Source organism: Cygnus atratus, chromosome 10, assembly GCF_013377495.2.
Source record: "Cygnus atratus isolate AKBS03 ecotype Queensland, Australia chromosome 10, CAtr_DNAZoo_HiC_assembly, whole genome shotgun sequence".
Classification (NCBI taxonomy): domain Eukaryota; kingdom Metazoa; phylum Chordata; class Aves; order Anseriformes; family Anatidae; genus Cygnus; species Cygnus atratus.
Genome location: NC_066371.1, coordinates 7,775,011 through 7,797,594, shown reverse-complemented (window position 1 = coordinate 7,797,594; position 22,584 = coordinate 7,775,011). Strand labels below are relative to the sequence as shown.

The 22,584-nt window shown below is 49.1% G+C and overlaps 1 protein-coding gene across 1 annotated transcript in view; it reads right to left on the bottom strand.

Annotated features, from left to right (window-relative positions):
* CADPS (calcium dependent secretion activator) overlaps nt 1–22,584 on the bottom strand; it is a 203,395-nt gene that overhangs the window by 146,064 nt on the left and 34,747 nt on the right. Inside the window, exons 2-3 of the mRNA XM_035546629.2 lie at nt 20,582–20,695; nt 16,903–17,235 (exon numbers count right to left, since the gene is read on the bottom strand). Of these exons, the coding sequence (XP_035402522.1) occupies nt 16,903–17,235; nt 20,582–20,695 (447 nt within the window). The remainder of the gene's footprint in view (nt 1–16,902; nt 17,236–20,581; nt 20,696–22,584) is intronic.

The following is a 22,584-nucleotide window of genomic DNA, read 5'->3' as shown; positions in this document are numbered from 1 at the left end:
GCAAGGGAACAAAGTGAGGCTCACCCCGTGACCCTGCATGGAAGCCGAGGGAAGGACTGAATCACTTGGCTTACGGGCTGAGCAAAATCCAAAACCGTTCCCACCCCCTCAAAAGGCATTCGTTTTCAGACAGTCTTCCTTACTATATTTTCTGCAATCTAAAAAAACTAATCTGGTCTGTTCCTAAAATGTTTAGATCAGTCCCTGGTTCACTTTTTTTCTTTTTTTTTTTTTTGTCTTTAGAGTGGCAGTGAAATATTCCTGAAAAAAATTCAACCAGTTCCTTGAGAATCTGCGAAGTGCTTAATTCATCCCAAGACTGCACGAGCTGCTACAAAGAAACCGTGCCTCCAGGGACCATTCCTCCCAGCTCTGCCCTCTGCATTTTAATGTCTCTGGATGCGTGGCTTTCCCCTCTTCTCCTCCTGCTTTCCCCGCTAAGCTGCTGAAAGGTCTACACGGGCTGTCCCTGCATGGGCAACCTGCCCTGGGGATGCAGGTGAGCGATGGAGAGCCGACAGGCTTGCAATGCTGCGGAGATGTCCCTGGGCACCGGCAGTCCCCAGGGGCACAGAAACGCCCCCGGGGCTGGCAGGGAACAGAGGCTGCCTACCTTACAAACCACTCGTGTGCCTGCTCTGCAGGATGTGCTGCTGAAAGCAGAGAGATGCAAGACATTCCTTCAAGACCAGCACGGGGACACGCATCACGCCGTGGCTGTGCTGGTAAGCACCTCCCGTCCCCACCCCGCGCATCGCGCAGAACTGCTGCCAGCTTCCTCGGCTGCACAGCGACACACGCTAGAAATACGTGTGCTTGGGCCGGATTGCGTGTTTCAAAACGTGTAACAAATCATTACTTGCGCGGCACAAACTGTATAGGCTCTGCTTCCGAGCAGATGGGAATTTGTAACGAACTTTGGCAAAGCAGGGTCCCCTCGCGTGCCGTCACCTCATCTGCACCACGCGAGGCTGTGTGCGCCCCGCGGAGCTGCCTGGTCCCCTGCACGTCCCCGTCCTGCCCCATCCCCTGTGTGTCCCCGTGCCAAAGGCTGCAGGTGACCAGGGAATGGCACAAACCTGCCTGGCTGCAGGGCCGGTTCTCGGAGCCCACCTCATTGAAATAATCGTCCTGGACAAAGTTCAGCTAAAGAACTGGACTGTTTCAATGCTGTGCTCAGCACGTATGCTGATGCTTTCACACAGGTGTCCAAAACCTGCCCAGCACTCAAGGCTCATGAGACTGAGCACGAAATGTACGGCTAGCACCTTCCAGCACAACCTCCTGCATGCCGCTAGTAAAACAGCCTATGGTTGCGATGTCAAGGCCATCCCCTCCGTTCAAACGTGAGCTTATCTGCCAGGAAAACATACGGCGTGTGCTTCAGGAGAGGGGAACACTGTGACAACCTTTGCCCGGTTCCCCCAGCACTGCCGTATCAGGAGCACGGCTGGCACCTGCCTGCCTGCACCCTGCAGCATCACTGCTGGGTGTTACTGCACTCGTACGCCCCGAGTTAAAGAGTGCTCCAACACATCTGCAAACAGGTCAAATCACCTTGAACCATTTCCCCAGGTAAGCCAAATTAACCTTCCTTGTCCCTCCATGTAACTGCTAAGATCTTTCCAACACATTTCTATAGCATGGATCCCACACCTGGATGTAGTAGAGGTCTTTCTACTGCCTTACAGGTGGACAACGGTATCCCCCAACGTTACCTAGGGCTCCTCTGTGTATCTAGCCAAGAACTGAGCAGCTATCACAGCTGCAGCATTGCCCACGAGTTCAACCCTCTTCATGCACAGTTATCCTCACAGTTTTTTCAGATGCTCTGAAAGTTAAATTCTCCCTGGTCCATCCAGCAACCCACGTGTGGTCAATACCTTACACTCACCAGACCCCAAAACATCCTCTCCATCCTCATCCCTCCTTCAGCACGCTTCCCCATCTCCAAAGACATATTCTCTTCCAACGAGTTGTTCAGTCTTTCCATCCTCGGCCCTGCCTTCCTCCTGGACCCATGCAGAGTTCAAAGCCTGGTGCTTCTTGCCTGCAAAAGCCAAGGCTTCGTGCATCCTGGGGGCTTGGCAGCAGGGCCTGAGACCTCAGCACGCCCACCGAGGCTGTACTCCGTGCTCCTTGCTTGCGCCAACGCTCTGGGATCACTCGGCTGACGGTCCTCAAGCATCACACACAAGCACCTTGAAAGCCCTTCACAACTCAGTCACCACCTCTCCTTGCATCTTGTTGCCCTACTCCAAGTCTGACTCTTGCCTGAAGAGCACTCAGGACAGGCCGTACATCCCCCTCACCGCACCTGCACGTCCCCTCCAGACTGTGATATCTCTTTTGAAGCAGACAAAAAAGAAAAGGAAAAAAGAAAGGAGGAGAAAAAAAAAAATAAAAGAGTGTCTTCCTCTAAAGTTTGTTAGAAATTATCTTGGGGATTACAGACTTGCATCTGGAGAAAAGCAGGGATGCCACGGTTGCTTCAGACACAAAGTAGGCAAACCGCTGTAGCAGCACAGGACCGGCCCCATCTCCAGCTCACCTGTGCCCACACGTGCCCTCCAGGAGAGGCAGATGGGGTTTGGGATTTCTTCACATTAAGACAACCAAGCGCAGCTGGAAGAGTGTCCCCACGGATCAGTGCCATCAGACCAGAGGGAATGGCTTTTGGTCAGTCTCAAGGCAGGAACGCAGGAAGCATTACACTCCTGGACAGCTCTCCAGCAGACAGCTCATGTCATTTTTGAAAAGCAACCTTCTCATTTCACGCTGAACTCTTTTTTTTTTTTTTTTTGCTTGGTGAACTTCTCTGAGCCCTGCCCTTGCATTTGCTGCTGCAGGAGCACTGCTGCTGCCTTCTGCAGGGGCCGTGCTGGGCACAAGCCAATTCCCGTCCAGCAGAGCTTACAATCACAATCACAGAACGGCTCGGGTTAGAAGGGACCTCAAAGATCACCTAGTTCCAACCCCCTGCCAGAGAGTTTGTCCCTGTTGGTTTCCAGTTACATCTGATTTAATGCTATCTGTGGGCATTTACTCCTTCTCCAGCAGGACTTTATTTGACCCATTTATTTTTCCTCTGCTCACCCTGCTAGCAGCCCTACGTAACCCTTCTGAGCAGCCTCCTCGAGTCTGCCCAGGACTTGACCCACACCGACAGTTTTATCATTAACGATTCTTATGAACTCCCCGTCTTTGAACAGCGGCGATTTGCTCCTGATTCGTGTCTGGCATCCAGCAATTTCACGCAACAGTGGAGAGAGATCCCCTTCTGCTGTGGCAGGTTGGTGCAGCACGAAGCCCGTCAGAGACAGCCGTGCTTGCCTGGCTGCCCTTGCACCCTTCGCCACCCCGCCCTGAGCCAGCAAGTGCCTCTGTCGCTACCCCGGCCCCCCAAGACCACTCACTGGAGGGCTACAGCCTCAGCCTGGGCCTGTACATTACAATTACAGTGTTTTTGCTGGTATACTTGGGATAAATATAGTATTTTTTGTTGTTGCTCATTGATGCTGCTTACGGTTTTTGACATCCAAGGGATGAAACTGCGACTGGCATTACGATAGGGAAGTTTAATGATCCCATTTATCTCCTTGAATGTGTCTTTGGCTCTTTGCAGCCACAAAAATAAAATTTGTACCAGCTGCCAGGCACTCTCGGCTGTTTTGCAATCGCCATACATGACGGCGGAACAGACTGCCCAGGCAGTGACCCTCAACAGCCGCCGATGTCAGTGGTAAGGAAGAGGACCGGGAGGCGCAGGGCTCCGGGAGGCGCGGGGCTGGCAGCAGGGAAGCAGGGAAGGGGCAGGGCTGCGTGCCGGCGGGCGGCAGCAGGCTCCGGCGGTGCACGGGGGACAGCCCCAGCGCATCCATGCCTTTCGAGGATCGTGCTGCCAGCAGGACTTCCCGAGGGAAGCCGTCGTACCCACCTCGATGGAACTGCGCAGGCCTCCTCGTGATACTGCAGATGTTAACGGGACCAGATGCTGCTGTGTACTTGCAAGCCACCACCATCATTTACTATGGATCTTTGATAGCATATAACCCTGTATTTATAGTGTTTTGCTCTTCTGCTAATCTAACCTGTATTGCCCTCTCCAGCTCCGTTGACCTGAAGCAGGTCTGAAACGTGCTGCTCTCCCCTGCCCTGACAGCCGCTCTCCTCCACGAAGTTATTCTGGATTCATTTAGGCAGTGGCGGGCACAGCTCCTTCAGCTAATTTACGCTCGGTTGCTATTTAACCATCTGAGCACGACTGTCCCCAGCCAAAACCTACTGTTAGGAAGAAAAAGGCCAATGGAAGAGAAAATACACAAGCGGAAAGGTGAATGAAGAACTGAGTTACAAAGTGACAGAAAAGGCCGCTTCATTTTAGGCATTTTTGAGAATCTGGATATGCACAGAGAAGAAATGTGGGGAACGAGACTCCGAGCCACAAGGAGACGGCAGGTACAGTGATGAAGAAGTGTTGCTGATATGCTCCACATATCAGAAATAAAGAAGACTGGGTTTTAAACTGATTTTAAAACACAATAAAATGCTGTGATTGGCAAATAATATTCTCATCCAACAGCCCTCACCGATTTAATTAACGTGTCAATAATTTCCCCATGAAACTGCATCTCAGTTTTGCAGCTATTTTTCATCAGTTCTGGTCTCAGCTCTGCACACAGGCATGCAAGACTCCTGGAAATGGAAGTCAAGCTCACTGCCTGCAGTTATTTCACCAGTGTTACAAAGCGTGAGCCTGCCAGCAAACCAGCAGAAATACCAGCAGGATAAATGACTGGTGTCAAGAACAAAAAAGAGACCATTTCATTGCTCTACCGCTACAACTTTGTATGTTAAACCACGCACGAGACTTTCTCACTGCCGGCTCTGAACTCAGCGAGGTCACTAACGAAGCCGGTTAGGTTTGAAAAGACTTCCCCAGAAGCCAATGGCTCACGGTCCTTAGCCTGGGAACGAGGAACCTCTTCACTGATGCTCCCCTGCAGTGGAACAACAGCCGAGGCGCGCACACAGCCTGCGGTTAATGCCTCCCTCCGGCATCCTGCCGGCAAGCCGCTACCTGCCAAGATCCCCCAGCCTTGTTCGTCACCCTGTGTTTTGTTTTCTGTGCCCTGTGTTTCACCTTTTTCATGTTGATGCTCTGAGCAAAATACTGACACCATAGATCTTGCCTGGTTTCCTTTCCTAAGGACTGACGACGACTGGAGACCACCGACCTGCAGAATTGCTGCTGTTCTCAGCACAGCTGCAAGCAAGGCGGAAGTCGGTCAGGATGCAGAAAAGAGCATGGGACACGCTCAGCACATGCCAGAACAAGCAGACACATTTAACCAGACTCAGCGGGGCTTTGGACAAAGTCTGCGTGCTTCTCGATGGGTCATTGTCTTTCCACTGTCATTGCTTCCTCCCCAACACCTTTCTTCACTGCAAGCCTCACTCACCGGGCAGCGTGCAGAAAAGGACAGCAAAATTACACATCTGCACCGCGATCCCGTTTGCTGGGGGACATGCCTCTAGCTTGTGCTGGCCCGCTGCAGGTTAAGGTGGGAGCCCACACAGGCGAGCACTGCAGCTCAGCGCCCAGGAGCTCGGAAAGCGCCCGAGCCTAATTGTGGTGGCAGCTCGGTCACCCAGAGGCACCAGAGGGCCTGACACAAGGTGTCACACCGTGCTCTTCTGTGCCACCAACGCTTAGGGCTCGTGTACAGCCACGCTGTGAAACTCAGCTTGCTTCCCTGCCTAGCATCCACAGCCCCTGGTTTTACAGCATCCGTGGCACGGGCAAAACACACAGGCCCTCGAAGTCCAGCTTTAGGCTGGCTGCTTAACCCCCAGAGATGCACACATCCCTCTCTTGCCTTCTGACTCTTCTGTGTTCCACAAACGCCAGCTCAGTGCTGCCTCTGATAGCACAGCGCTCTGGGAGGAGCAGATGCTCTGCCACCATACCTCTGTGACAAGCGGGATGCAATTGCTTTCCCTCTTCCACTGCCGACTGCGGTGACTTTTGTACAAAGGCTTCACAGCTGAATGACGAAGAAGATCGTGCCACCACCACGGCCCTCCCCAGCCCCTTATTGCCATCTATTTCCGAGATGAAAGAACTGGACCAAAGGCTACAGCACACGAAAAACCCATGACCGTGCTGGCTAGGAGGCATCACTGCCCTGCATTATGCAGCAAAGTCTGCGCCATGGAGGCCTGCAGAGTTTTATAGGGCATTATTAGGGCTGTGTTTTCAATGCGTGAGAGGCTGTATTTTAATGTCTTGCATCCAATTCCCCATTGAGCTCGCACTCTATTTTCTCTCAAAATGAGCAAAATGAGATGTTCCAGAAAAACATAGCATATTGAGTTTGAAAACTCAGCACTGAAAGAGAGGTAAAGAAAAGCTTATATAAGTTGCAGTCCCTGTGGGTAGGGATATTGACAGTGAGCCTTTGAAATGCATGAAATCTAGTTTGTTGATCATTTCCCAATTTGTAGTCAGCTCAGTGGGAACAAATATAAGCCTATTTAGATATCTTTTTGAAGAAATCCTTGGCATCTCATTTCTCTTAAGCAATACACCTATCCCCTATTTTTAACTCGGTCCTTTTGTTGGAAGCAGAGGGGTAGATTAACCTCGCAGTGTTTTATATTCATGCAGCTCTTTCTGTGGCCGGATCCGTCTGATTTCCAAAGTTTCCCTTGAATTAAAATGACATCGACTATCGCATCCCAAGTTGTGTCATCAAGTGTTTGTCACGTAGCACGGACACACTGGTAGTCTGAAGACTGAAATGCAGAGAGGGGAGGAAAGGACTGGTGACTAACTGTTTTTTAATAATTCTCTTGTCTGGAACACTGAACACAATATGGATTACAAAGTGGAAGAGGCAGCCATGGAGAAACTATTTCTTCCAGAAATGAGGATTAGAGAAAACTCAGTAAAATATTAATACGGAACTTTCAAAATATTCACTTAGGAGATGATGTATGTCACAAGAATGATCGCTCTATTTAAGACAATAAAAAGAGCATTAAGAGGAGCGTGCGACACTAGGCTAGCGCAGTTCAGAGACAACCAGTCTTGAATCTCAGAAAAGATATTCCTGGTGGAAACAAAGACCCTGCAGTTGTGGTGCCAGCCTCCAACGTGGCCACATAGAACCACTGCTACATGTCACTCCTGCTCAAGAGAAAGGCACTGAAAGTTCCCCGTGAAAGGAACAGGATTTCAGTGATAAAAATACACGCGTGAGGGCTGAAAGAGCTGCAAAGCACTGAGGTTTTCATGGGGAATTCAAATTAAAGTCCTGTGAGCAAAATTAAATTCCAGCCGCTGCATTGTATTTCAGTTAAAGGGAAGAGAAAGAGGCATTAACACGGTGCCGGGTCGTGCACCAGTTATGTCTTATTAAGTATTCCTGCCTTCCTCGAGATAAGCATCACATATGGGTTCTTTTGCAGTTAGCAGTTAGTTGCTTAAAGAGAGAGAGGTCTGGATAACACCCCTTCTGTCTCCGAGGGCCTCCTGGGCTGATTGACAGCAACATGTACTGCAGGCAACAACTCCTGCTGAAATAAAAAACAAGATTACTTTCTCTGAAGGGGGCCAGTGGGGTCACTTCTTTGTCACGTCTTCTGCTCGCCATCTCTGGTGGAGGGAAAGACAAAGAGGAGGGGTGACGTTTTCCTTTCCTAATAAAACACAGGACTTGCTGAGGAACTGGATTTTATTTCTGATGGCTTGCACTGAATTCAAAGTTAGGGCAACAAGAGATTGCTTGAAATAAACGTGGTATTTTGAGAGTTGAATCCCACCTCCGGGAACCACATGGAAGCCTAGCTCAGAATCTGCCCTACAGCTACTCTCAGTTAAAGTTTAGGCTGCTTTCTGAGAGATCAGCAATAAAATGTCTACTTTCTATGAATCGCCTTTGGCTACCATACCCCAGCGATGGACAGCACTTGGCTTGGCTTCACCGTGAGCAGACCCACCAGGTGTTTTGCGGCTGTGCAGTGGCAGTGTGTCCCGTGAGATCATTGGGGTTTTCAGTGCAAAGAGCCTTCCCTGAATTCAGAATTTCTCCATTTGCTTCCCCACTTCTCATCAGTAGTTTCCTCTCTGCTTATACAAAGGGAACACCTCTGCAATTTCTATTTTGTGCCATTCCAAATCTCCTCTCCAATGAAATGCTCTCAAGCTGTATTTCCCTTACATTGCCGCATTTAATGATGCTCAAGAACTTTTCTTATTTCATTAGCTCCTGCAAAACTTTCCCCAATGCTTCAGCATCACCGTCTCCCTAGCTGTGCCACGGACGGTCCGTGCATCTCGCTGACCGCTGGCAGGCTTTGATCTGCTCCCGTAACAAAGCTGAGAGCGGAAGCAGCCAGGCACCAGCAGAGGCAGAAGACACCAGAAATGCCCTCCCAGTCAAAAATCTGAGGACGACTGTTTCCCGTCCCAGAGCCCTCTGCTAGTCTGCCAACGCCAGCATCAGCAGATCAGCACACCGTCAGCTACCGGGTGCTCTCGGTTCAGCCCTTTGGGCTTTTTCCCAGTTGGTCCTACCTGGTGCCAGGAATCTGCCGCTCAGCTTACTCCTTCCCAAGCGCAAGGTGGTGGCAGGGACTCAGAACTGTATTAACAAATATCCATGTGAAATGAGGCTCCTGATCCAATGAAATAAATAAATCTGGCTGAGAAGCAGGAAAGTCATGCCAACAACTAGATTTTCGGTGAAAGAAGAGAATTAGCAGTGCCTAAACAGAGGGGTTAAGGTAGATTGAAAATGTCAAGTCATTGATATTTTATAAGGTAACCATGGTTATTTTTTACTCATTCCTTTGCAACATGAATGCAGATGATGAAAAGTATTCATGGGCCAACTGAAAGAAAAAACTGAAGAGATATCTTGATGGTAATTTAAACCTTAAAATGCGGAAATTAATCAGTCCACAAAGACAATGAAGAGCACTCAGCTGACACTGCACCACAAAACCCCCCTCACTGAACAGAATAAGAACCATTTCACAAAGGATGAACATCTTGAAAATCATCCTGGCTTTAGCCCTAACGTACCTGCAGGGATCAATATTGCTGAGCAAGATAGAGCTGGTCTGATGCGTGAAGTTGCCCGCGCAGCCCTCTGGATAAAGCACAACAGTTTCTAATTTAATTTGTAGAGGCTGCAGGAAATGCAGAGCACCCCTGGTCGTGGCCTGCTGCAGCCCCTCAGTGGGGGGGACAGGAAATGGCAAGGATGCCCAATTAACTGAGTGCTCTATTAAGCAAACCTAAAGAGAACTTGGGCTCAGATGAGTCCCTGTGGGTTTCTTCAGCAAATCGGGAATTAAATTAATCTCCAGAACCCCACGGTGGAGGGGTTCCCAGCAGCCAAAACGTTTTGCATGACAGCAGAGAGCAGAAACGAGAGGCTGTTCCTCCAGCCCAGAACCTGCCTGGATGCTGAAACCTTTCCCTTCCCTTAAGCAACATGCCCTAGCAAGCCGCCCCTGACTGCTGCTGCCAGTGGAACGAGTGACACTTGGCTAAGCTGCGGAGAGGCATCCTCCCGCCGAAGCCCAGAGGGAAGGCTGGCAGGAGGTAGCATGGGAAGGACTGGGTCTCCAGTCTGATACACATCTCTGGTCAGTGTCAGAAGCAAGTGACTTTACTCCTCGTCTGCACGTCTTCTCTGCTGTTGCATGACGTTATAATTTCTCTGCTAAACATCTGCTCTTTGGATGCACACTCTAGTCTGGCTTCTGTAAAGGGGCTGTAAAACCAGAAGATGTCCACAGTAGGGCCAGAACTTTAAGTTCCTACTGCATGAAAACATACATTCCCAACTGGCAGCTAACAGGGTTAAAACACCCTCTGATTAAATGAAAGCATCTTTAATTAGTTTAATTGACCATGCCTCAGCCAAGACCATCTGCTCAGCAGCATTTGCCTGCTCTTTGCAGGAGCGATTGATCAGCCATAGCTACAGAATACGGCATTCGGCTCCATCAGATTTATTTTGTTTAATAGAAGAGCTAATTTGCTTTAAATTTAATTACAGGGGCCAAGATTGCTCTCTAAGTCCATACCAGCACAGCACATAAGCTGGTCCTACAGCTAGTGAACGCACACAAGCGTCCTTACACGTCCTGCACAAACCCGACACCCGGTGCCGAAAGCTCGGCGGCGCGGTTCCGCCCTGACAAAGGCTGATTTCTGCATTTTCCTCCCCAAAATGCAGGGGCAATGTGGCACACACCAGCGGGCTGGCAGCGTTGCCCCTGCTGCCACCACGTGCCTCCCCAGCCTGCATTACCCCTTCCTCCCAGCATCTTTTCCCTCCTGTGCAAAATACCACTGAGCCGATGAAGAAGGGCAATTCCCCTCTCCCTGAATCTCTGCGTGGATCTGCACGGCGTTATTGTGAAGGGGGGAAATAGCACTCACTTCCCAGCCCTTTTTCCTTCCTCAATATCCCGCCCGGCGCTAAATCACGGCCGTCTTTAGGAGACACTCGAGCGCTGACAGGCATGCTGCGGCTGCCACGGGCTGCTACAAGAGTAATTACAACCCTGCAGAAGGCTCCGGGCTGCCATTTCCGTTTCCATGGAAATAAATACTGAATTACTGAAAACAGAGTGTGATGCTTTATGGAGTTGGAGGCTTTTGATCATCCTGAAACCACCTCGGCCCGTTTTTGTTGGCGGTGGCTTTGTTCTAGGGGAGGGGTGGGTAACGTTCTCAGCGTGGAAATTGGCGGAGAGACCAAAAGGTGTTTTGGAGGAGAGAAAGGGTGGGAAATAAAAAAGCAAGGAGCTCCGGACGGTGCTCTGGGGCTGGCACAGAGCACGGTGGTGCTGGACAAAGCCTCCCTTCACCCGCAGCACCCAGGTCCCCAGCCCGGGCAGCCCTCGGGGGCTGGTGGCCTTGCATCAGCATTTAAATGCCCACAACTGCCGGTGGCCATTTCACCGGCTTGGAGCTTCGGGGTGAAGCTGGAATCAAACAGAATTGCTTTTTGGTCTTCAAAAATGATACACAGGGAGCAGAAGAGAATGATCTGATTCTAAAAATCCCCGAACTAAAGAGGCAGCTGCGCAGGGACGGGTGACTCCATGCTGGGTGCGATGACCCTGGGCTCGGTTCTCATCGCAAGGCGCAGCTGGGAATTTTTCATCAGAGAAAAAAAACCACAACCTTGGTTTCGGGAGGAGCCACACAAACCAAACTTTGATTTTGAGGTCAGCTTAACCTTCATCCCGCTGTCTGAGCCGTTACGGTGCCTCATGGGAGTTTCTGTCCTTCCTTGTTCCAGCCCTGGACCAAACCGGACCGCGTCCCCCAAGTACCACCAGAGCATCTCTGCAAACAATTACAGCCTCCGGGTCTCAACACACCACAGTGAATCGGGATCAGGAAAGCCACCTGAACTGCAGAGATGAAAGAGGGGCAGCAGGTGAGATGCCACCGTAGCGAATTACCTTTAATACTGACCTGAGCTAAAATCAAACATTTGATTCAGGACAAAAATTGTAAACATCTTCTCTATCAGCAGCTCTGAAACCGTTTCTTTTGGCAAGGGAGCTTTCCCCGTTGTGAGAAATGTCAGCCTTTGGACACAGCATCCTAAGTCAGCTGCAAAAATAAACGTCAATACAGTGAATTCCAGTTTTAAACCGGCTCTGGTTGGCGAGATTTGGGTTGAAAAGTTTCCTAGCTCAAACCACAGGTCCTCAGAACTTGCAAAAACAATCGCAGCGACCAGTGGCTTCGATCCCTCTAGGTGTTATTGGGCCTCGGTCGGTACTGTACCACACACACGTGCATACACCTCGGATGTGTTACCTACAGCCCAGGTGGACAGGGACACATGCTGAAAAACGTGACCTTCAGCCACGTGTTACTATGTCCTACCCAGCAGCTTTGACACGCTCAGATGTAAAAACAAGCAGCTAAATCTAAGGGAATTGGATGAAATTGGGAGTTTAGCACAGACATTTTTCACACTTAACAGGAACGCCACAGTACGTGGGACACTTCAGGCCCAGGAAGAGAGAAGGCTGAATTTGCAGCCTGTGAATTGAGACAACCCTGCAGGGACAGCCTGCGGGTGCAGCGCTTCCTCCCAAGTGGGAGGGCGGACACAACTGCTGCAGCTGGGTCAACGGCACCGCACCTTCCCTGACAGTACGCCTAAAAGTGACTTTCAAAGACGGTATGAGCTAGAAAAGTGCATCACTGCCCCACAGATGGGGAATAATGAGACCACGGCCTGACTTTCAGAGACGCTGCTGCAATTCAGCCATCAGTGGGAATGAGGGCTGTGCCCAGGGAAAAGCTGACTGCAAGGACTAAAGTCAGGAGTTGCCCAGCACCTTAAAAAAAAATAAAAAATCTCTCCTGCATTACTATTCCATGGTCACACGCTCATTGCGGAGCGGAAAAGCTAAACCCAAGCCTTGTCAGTGGGTTCTGGGACCAGAAACCCAAGACTCAACACCCTTCTCCCTCCAGGGACGCCTCTCGCACAGCAGAGGGGCTGGCGGGCACAGCCAGGGATGCTCAGCTCCCTCGCTGCCTCCAGCGGAGCAGAAACACCCATCCACACGGCGCATATTATGCAAAAGTCAAAAACACGACGACGACTAAAACCACGTTAGTATCTCCGCATTATTTAAAATGCTCCAGTCATAGGCTGTGCATCACAGCACCGTAATCTCCCACACCATCCTAGCACAGCACCAGTCCCATCTTTGCTTCCTAAAGGCCTTTCCAGGCACATCAATCCCTTCTGCTATCTCAGATCCTGCTGCATCACCACTATCGCATTAACGATACACTTATCTCATTCCACCTGAGGATACTGTATTAAAAAAAAAATCCCTTTATAAATCATCCTCCTCCTGCACAAGTAGAATATTATTTCAGAAAGGGATGAGGACACAGCCCCGGTGATGCAATTGTTATGCAATTACTGGGTGTGATGTAACGGGAGGGAGAAAAGCTCCCTCCTCCAGGCTGCAGGAGAAGTTCAAGCAAGCGTTCAGGGCTCCATTCCTTGCTTTGGAAGAGCAATAACTGGGCAAGGTGTTCTTACCCCTTGCCTTCTTGCTCAGCCTCTGGGGCAGTCTCGCTGCACACCACGCCGAGGGAGAGGCACCCAGCCAGCCGGCGCCCGCTCCCACCTCCCTCTGGTGCACGTGCTGCCGAGGGGGCTCCGGGTCCATCCAGGGCACCCTTTGTATGGCACGGTCTGGGGAAAACATACTTTTCCATATCCCTTTAAAAGCTGCACCCCAACAGCCAGCAATCTGGAGCCCACACCCAAAGAAGCTGCTGGATGGTGCGCGCTGGGGCTCACCCTGCCTGGGAGCAGGACTCTGCATCGCCCCAAAGCCAGCACCCGCCAGCGGGATAACGGCACAGAGCAGGGGTTCTGCTGAGCCTCAAAGCCAACAGCGAGGGGCTCTGGCTGCGGCCCCTCTGCTCCCAGATGGCTGGGGCAACACAAGGCCGATCTGCTCTGCTTTTCCAGGCCTGGGACTGATAAACTGCACTCACAGCGACGCGCCAACGCCTGCGACGAGCAGCAGCGCTCAGACAGCCTGGCAGGGGAAACACGCCCTCTCCTAATTCTTCCCGTAGACAGCAGATAAGCAGAAGGCAAAAAGAAGCACAGCTTACACTGCACTGAACCACTGCGGAAAAGTTCGTTATTGCCCCCAGATTTGTTTGCAAAGTTTGCTCAGCCTGGGTGCAAAGCCTGCGGCTGGCAGGGGCTGCAGCAGAGGCTGCTGGTGCCCTGCTTGGGGGAGGAAAGCAAATGCATCCATCCCAAGGTGTGTGCAGCGTGCCGCATGGCTGGGGACGTTATAATGCCATCATGTCCAGGGAAACACCAGCCAACGTCTTCCTTTTAGTTATAGCTTATCCACAAACAGAATATACGACATATTTTGTTCTTAGGGAACAGGTGACGGAAGCATCAGTCAAGTTATTAAGAAAAGGATTCAAGTTTTACTTCTAATTAACTGTGATGAGACAAGAGTCAGACCACAGTAATTTCACTCATTAGCCCAACAGTTTTACCCAGCCCGTGTCAGTGTGTCTTCACGGGGAAGCAAACGAACACTGACGGGCTGAAGCAGACCATCACGCTGGAAATCAATGCCGCTTTCAGGTGTTGTGGGCCAGTGCCACGAAGGGCAAAGTGTGGGCTCCGTGCTGCCAGTATCGCTGTAAATGCAGGCTGAGAGGTGTTTGCAAACCCACCTGGAAAGGGAGCTCGCTGCTGATTTTCAGGACAGGCTGACGGGCTGGCAGAGGTGCTTACAAAAGAGTGCTTGTCACACAGATAAGGCAAATGAAAATTTATGAAAATTCAAAGCTGGTGGGGAGACGGAGAGAAGCTGGAAGGGAGCCATGCAGAAGCATTTCCCAGTCCTGCCACAGCCACAGCACACACGGTGCAAAACCTGGACCCGTTCCTCTGCTCCCAACCAAAGCGCAGAGCAGCTGCTGGTGCTCTCCTAAGGCTGGGGATGGAGATCTCAGAGGTCCTTGTGGTCACAGCACGGGATGAGCGTCGTGGAGACCTGCTGCAGGTAACAGCAGGTTCCAGATTTTGCTGGATGCAAAGCCAGACACAAAGATATCATCAGCTTTTTAGCACAAGCTTAGCTGACTAGCAGAGCACAGTGGTCTTATCAGGGGGAAGGGGATTTTACAACACCAGGAGCTTCCTCTGATAGGTATAGTTGGCCCAGATGACATGGCCACAGGTAGCACTGAAATAGGGGTCCCCATGGCAGAGCCTGCAGTTTCCCCGGGTGCTCACTGCTCCTGCATTCGCTTTTATTTCACCAAAGGGAAATGCCCCAGTTCTCCCCAGGCTGAACAGCTGTGCAAACCAGCCTGAGCTCCAAAAAGGCTCCGCATGAGGTTTTGAAGGACTTTTCTCCCTGGTGATGGAGACAGAGGTTGAGCACCACATTCCCACAGGGAGAGCAGGACGAGGTCCGAGCCGTGCGAGGGGAGCGAGGCCCTGGGGGCCCCCATCCCAAAAAACGCCTCCTCCATCTGCTGGCACTGCCTCCCCTGCAGCCTTACGGAGAGCGAGGGGGAGGTTTGCTGAGCCCTGCCTTGTGCAAAGAGCTTCCCCTTCCGCATAGCTAATCCTGCTAGCCAGGTATTGAAAACAGAGCGACTTCCATGCTAATACTCACTCCCAACAGAAATTATGTCATTCTCCAGAAGCTTAAATTACAGGTTTGCTGCCTCTGAGCATTAGAAAAGCCCCAGAATTAAATCCTTTGCTACTGGAGTAGAACTAGGACCTACGGCAGGGAACATGTTGCTTGATGCAGCAGGGCAATCTGTGGGGAGCAGCCAGTACAAATTGCCACTGGGTTCAGGGTGGCAGCCAGAAAGGCTTTCATAAGCAGAGATCATCTACAGAGCAGCGCAGCAATGATTAAAGACTGGTTTCTGCATCCCTGGGAACCATAAAGTGAGAGGGTAGGATCACATGGGCTCATACAAAACCGTCTGAGTTCCTTAGCTGAGCGTAGGTCAAGGGAGGATGAGGGACCAAGGGCTCAGGTGGGTATCAGTTAAAAGGAAACAACAGCTGCAGAACTGACTCAGCCCTCGATCCACGCTTTGGGTTTTAAAGAAGTCCTCCATCATGGGATGGAGGCACGAAATCTGGTTTGTAAACAGAATTTATGAGGACTGATGCAGTCCTCGCTGCCGCCTTTGCCACGGAGATGCCTTAGTCAGGGACGTTTATTATCCTCTCCCCATTCTGCCATAAAGGACTGCCATGAAGAAGAACAAATACAAGATAATGAAGCTCTTTACAGGATAAAAAAACAAATCCAAAATAATTTTGTATCTCTTGAAAAAAATTGGAGGTGTCTAGACAGAAGAAAGACAGAATTGGTCTTGAATGTATTAATTCCAATAAGAAGCTGAACCCCTTAATTAAGGGGAAGAGATTGAAGCCTGCTCCTCCTCAGGAGACTTTCCCCAGCATTACCTCACGCTCCCTGCGACTCTGGCATCCTTTATCCCGCCTGCGATATTTATAACCGAGAGCAGGGGACTGAGATCTGGGTCACAGACAGCCTGGGCAGCCTCGGCCAGAGCTGCTGGCACTGCAAGGTGCCCCAGCCCAGTGCCCCTGGGGAACTGGGTGTCACCGGGGGAAAAGAAGAGAGGAACGGGAGAGGTTTTCATCAGTTTGGGAACTCTGCAACCAGAGCAGAACTGAGGCGATGGAGATTTGGGATGCTCTCTGCTTTGAGAAGTGACAGCCACAGGAACCAAGATGCCGGCCTGCAGGCCCTCTCTGCTTCCCCTCTCCCCTAAAAAAGCAAGTTTGTATAAGACATTCACCCTCAGGGCAGCTGGGCTTCAAACACTAGTAAGGTTATTGCAGGCTGCAATAGTGTTTCTGTCCTTTAGGCAGGTGATGTGACAGCGTAAAGGCAAGCAAGGCACAACAAAACGGCGCCCCTCGGCACCTGCTCGACCAGACACAGAGCTAAGGGAATGAAACTCTCCCATCTCAACAATTCTATGGGATTTCAGGAAAGAAAACTTTATAAAGACTCTCTGAAATAGCTACAGAAAACCCCAAGCAGCCAACCAAGAGAAAAACACAAGAGAAAGAAGCTCACTTGGGTAGCCAGAATAGAACTGACAGTGCACAAAAATCGCACTGTGAACCCAAACGCTCTTCTCCTTGATAGACCTTGGGGAAGATCCCTCAAAAACCACTGGGTCAGACCCAGAGTTTCCAGTCTGTAACAGCAGTATTTTCCAGCAGCAACTGCCCCAGGAAGGCCCCTTCCATTCCCACCCAGCCTGGGGGAGGACCTTACCTGACAAGCGTTGTACAGCAGCTGATGTTCGAACTTCTTGATCCCCAGAATGTTCTGGAACATCTCGTAGAGCTGCTCCTTGCTGAGGATGAGTTCAGAGGCCGCGCTCGCTGTCATCCTGGCCTGCTGCTTGCGGGGATCCTCCTCGCCACGGTAAATGGCGTCAAACTTGGCCATCCAGGAGCTCAGGACCGTCTCCTTGCTGAGGCCGTCGATTTCGGGCAGGCTGCGCACTCTCTTCTCGATGTGCTTCTTGAAGACCTCTCGGGAGTCGTTCGCTGAGCACCCTCCGCTCTGCACCATCCTTGCAACGCGGTCGCTTTTCAAGAACACCTGCGACAAAAGGGTGACTTAAAATGGTGTCACTTAAAAAAAATAAATCTCCCTCCTCACTCCAGAAGCAGCACAAACAGGGTTTCACTGCTGGGAAAGCCACAACCTCATCGCCAGTGCGCTTTCCCAGTCAGCAACCAGATGTTGCCAGGCTGACAGAGGTTTCATCTGCACTTTGGGAAGCGTAATGAAATCAGGTGAAGCTTCTGCTTTGTGTCTGCTAAAATGGACACGCTGTGATGCAATTAAGACTTCGCACAACGTTATGGTCACACTTTGCCAGATACATAAATGCCCTTTGGGAAAGCAGTATTATATTTTGTTCTATCAAATGTTTTAATAAGAAAGTTACTGTATAACAACATCCACCTGGCCAAATGCTGCCTTGTCAGAGGGAGCCCTGTCATCCTACTCAAGCTAACAGCATCGCATTGATCCACGTAGCCAGGCACTGGAGGAACCTCTGACATAAGGACCAGACTTCTATTTAACTACTAAACTGGAGGAGATCTTTGCAGGCTGCCTGGTTGTTACAAGATGAGAGGAATAAATTTATTAGTCTAATGCCAATGTTACCTTCAGTTAAATAACACGTCCCAAAACTTCTCTCATTCCATCGCCTTTCCAAGACGGGCAATCAGCACTGGAAGAGCACCAACAAGCCCACAGAAAGACAGGGATGAACTGCCCTGTCTCTGCACGCTGCAGGTGAACATCAAGACAACTCAGATCATTACAAGGCACATAGCATGTGGCACGGCCACAGGTGGAGGAGGCCAAATCCATCCCAGCGCTGCTGAAGCAGCACAGGATGGGTCAGGGCAGCTGCAGGCTCCCTGGGGAGGCTGTGCAGAGGGAACAGCCCGCGAGGCACAGGATGCTGACAGCAGGAGGGAGGGAGAAGGCATTCGAGGGAGGTGCTCTTTCTGCTGCGAGAACAGCAGAAGGGTCGAGACATAAAAGGGCCCTGCAGAGCAGGTGATCCCACGGGAACAACAGAGAGCCAAAGGATGAGAGAGGGACAGCGGGATATTGTGTTGGCTCTCCTCTCCCAAGCCCTGAACAGAGAAGAGCAATCAATGCCTAGCAAGAAGCGCTGTTTTATTAATGATGCTGAGAACTGATCAATGCGGCTGGCTGGAAGAAGCTGTGCCAGCACAGGGGTGGATCCGTCAGCTCTCGATAATTAAAGAGCTCAAGGATGACCTAAGGACATGGTAGATTTTTACACCACTCAACAACATGGCACTCCATGTTCGCAGATGCTTTCTGGGAACTCACCTAAGACCAACAATCCTACGTTTACCCCTTGATAGCAGACTTAACAGGGGAACATGGCCATGCAAACATGTTCAGGGCAAGAGCATCAAACACATCCCTGACCTGGCACATCATCTTTGCCTCTTTCTCCAACAACAACAACAAAAAAATAAATCCCTAGGCAATATTTGAAGAGAAGAGATCCTATTCTGCATTGATATCCTGAACAGAGATGTTCAGTTTCAGCTGAGAAAAAAACAAAACCAAAACCAAGTTCTAGTATTTTCCAAGCCCAAAGCTCATCATGCAGCTTTGTAAGTCTGTACCTAAATGCAGATTTCTAGATAGTGTCAATCCAAGGGACAGGTACTTGCACAGAGCCCTGAGACTTGCAGGAGTTAAGATGAAGCAGGATCTGCTCAGACTGCACCATGGCTTGATCAAGGATGGGCACCTACGCACGCAAGGGAAGGAGGGCACCATCAGAAAACGCTGCTCCTGCATCCAGAGAGGGCAAAGGCTTTCTGCTGCCAGGCTTTCCTTGTGCCACCACAGATGGTGCTGAGGAAGACATATGCAGCCATGCTACAACTGCATGGAAGCTGGAAGTAAGCTGTTGTAAATGAAAGGAAACTGACAGCTAAAAAGAAGCAAAAGAAAGTTGCACTACGGGACAGAGTGATGCATCATGCTTTCTGCAGCCTGCATTAAGTAGGACAATGCCTGTGAAGTGTCCTGTTGAGCTGAAAATGGACAGTTTGCAGACATCTAGTTCTGATCAGCTGTTCTTTTTAAGTTTGATTACTTGATGTAATTACATAGCATAGGACTTCTGGAGCTGGTCAGGACATGCTTTTAGCCAGAGCCACCGGGGAAATGGAACGTATTTTGTCTGTTTTTAAGCAGTTTCATTTTCCTGCCCAATAATCTTATCTAAACAGATTATGCTGCTCTTATATCCTAAAGTGCAGCTCACGCCATCTTCAAAACTTTCTCTAAGAGCATCTGCTCAGTGAAGCCGTGATAAACTGATGATCCCTTGGCAATTTCTTTTCTGATAAGAGATGTACATTACTCGCAGCTTCCTTCCTGTACAGAGAATGATGGAGCAGTAACTATTAGGCCAGTTTAATAGAGTTAATCCAGGGATAATTTGTGCTTTCCTAAGACAGAAGCAATTGTTACCATTTTTCTGTTGTTGTTTTAGAGAGTTAAAATTCTCTTCAGTTTCAGTATCTGATTTTGGTCCTCTCTTAGATCACACTTCCACGGAAATATTTTATATAGACAATTCAAAATCTTCACCTTTTATGACAGAATAGCTCTAGGGAGAAAGAAAAATGGTTTGCAGAAAGGCTAGCAAAAAAAATAAGCGGTGCTTCTCATACAAATTACAAGTATTGATTTCCTTCAAAAACAGAAGCTCTTTCCTTCTGAGAAAAGATATGAAAGGCAGCATTAAGGGCTGCACACAAAGAGGTGAAAAAAGAAAGACATACATAATTATTCTTTTGCACAATTATGAAGGATGTTTCACATTATTTAGTACCATCTAGTTTTTGTAGGTGTACATTCCTCTTTCTCCCCCTTTGCTTTAGAGCACTTGTATGTGCATGCAAAGACTTACCAAAAAGAAAAGACTTTTGCTGAAAATCCCAAAATCTATTAGACACAACACAAAAGATTCAGCAAGAACTGAATACGCTGCCCATTTTTAATTGGTGTTTTTCACACAGAGCACACGACATTTATTTCATATTGCACTATCTTTCCTGTTTTTAAGTAGGCTGTTTAAAACATCAGGAAGGTATTTTTCAGCTTAAAAGAAGGACGATCTTCTCCATAATCAAGCTATGGGATACAACACGGAGAATGGGGTTGCCACTGTTGCCTTATGGATGACTCATCTCCAAATGCTGAACCTTACAAACCTTGTGATGTATCAGACATCAAACAGGAGAAGCCTTGCACTTGCCTTTTATTTGTGCTTTGTTGACAAAAAATCCATTAGTTCAACATTTGACCCAGTCTGTGAGTGGAGGCGAGACCAGTGATTCACATGAATAGTGAAATCATCTCTCCTTACCTCATAGTAGCTCTGGACAGCGTTTATAAATGCTTCATCTGCCACAATCTGGGTTTCTCCATTGAGAAAGGCCTGGAAACGATCTTTGATTGTCTGGAGCTGCTGCTTACTTATCTGCAAAACATGCCAAAAGGACAAAATTAGTCGAGAAAGGTTTATGTATGAGGAAAGAACAAATGAGTTCTTCTACAATATCTTATCAGCATGCTTATGATGTGCATTTTTGCTCTCCTTTGAGGACAGCAGCAATAGGTGAGGAATAACCCGTGTGTCCATACACACGTGTACTCTTCATCCTGTTCATTTAAGAATCATGAGCACCAAAATCATCCCGAACATCATTTCTAAACAACTCTGCCACCACAAAATGCATGCAAGACTTCTACTACTTCAGGTTCTCTAAAGTCAAAAGCAGACCATCGTGTGTGTGCTTCCAAAGGCATAAATATTTCAGGGCAGTATTTTCCCCAGTTACCATCTCCTCCCCTTTCAGAAGATGAGGTTTAATGTCTGACCTGGAAGCCCTGCAATTTGGCTGCAAAAGACAGCAGTCATCAGCACTCTGGGGTCCCGGCCTTTACTCTTGTTTTTTTTTGTTTGCTCATTTCTATTGGCTTGTCACGTAGGAAACCCCATTCAAAACCAATGGTTAAAGAATTTAATGCCATTTAATGCCAATTCAAGGGCAAGCCTGTTCTTATCCAAGCAAGGACTTTCTTTGCTGTGTCTTTGCTGCTCAGAACAGTTTCTGTCCAGCACGCAGCTGGTACAACTTACAAGACAGTTCTAATTTTGGCACAACGACACCAACAGAAGGTTTACAGAGGTTTTTTTCCAGCCTTGTAAGATAACATGCTATTATTTTGCCAATTTATCTGTCGGTTTAAAAACAGATATGGCTTTCAAAAAAAAAAAAAAAAGAAAAAAAAGCCTTTTCAGCTTGTTGCACAGACAAAGCCACAGCAGGTATGTAAGCCACGTACCAGCATTCCCAGTATAACATCTTAAGATGCAGCTAACGCTCATGCTGAAGGGCTGCAGGGATTTAGCTGTAGTTGCATCAGGTTTACTACGTGGCTACTTCAGGTTTGACAATAAGAATTAATTTAGGCAAAAGAGAAGGAACCAAACAAGATGTATATGTGACAGCTTCAAACTGAAAGGAAAAAGAGAGCAGCTAAAGTCAGAACAATTATTTACTAATGACCAAAAGGTCTAGAAAAGGGTAAAAGGAGTGTTTTTTTCCTCAGTTGTATGCCAGCAGGAGAAACAAGCCCATTAAAATAAAAGAAAAAAAAATGGCTTTAAGTGTCCAAATGGCTTTGAATAAAGTATTAAAAACTACAGAGCTCTAAATGACTAAAGCATAATGAAGCCTGGTAAACACTGCTAGTGATGAAAAGCAGGAGAGGGACCACTTGGCAAATGCAACGATAAATATCACTACATCTAGACGATGCGCCATGCGGGGCATTTAGGGACCGTGGCAACGAACACCACGAATGCTGATAATTAATTCTGCAACACCACGCTGAGGAGGGTTAGCGAGCAATAGCAATTTGATGTGATAATCTGGGATTAGTTTATCCTGGTGCTTATGGAGAGGTGTTCATCAAAGTGACATAAAGCAAGACTCGCTACGCTCTGCTGCAGAAAACATGGAACAGCTGGAACTAAGGGTCATTCCTACCCACAAAACAGCAGCCCAGGAAGCACCTGGACTTCATAGGGTCTGACACACGCAACAAGGCTCAGCAGCACTAGGGCTTGGGCAAGCATCATCCCTCTGAACCGACCCACCTCGGTCTTGGCCACGGTCTGCAACAAGCCCTGCAGAAAAGCACTGCCAAAAGCCTCTGGCTTTAAGGCTGGCAGGATTTAATTTTTGTATGTAAGAACATAGCTGCCATGTCAGGCACCTAAAACCCTTTGTGGTGTTTGCCAGGAGCATGATAGACACCACGAGCTCTTGAGCAATGCACACAGCGTCAGATGTAAAACAG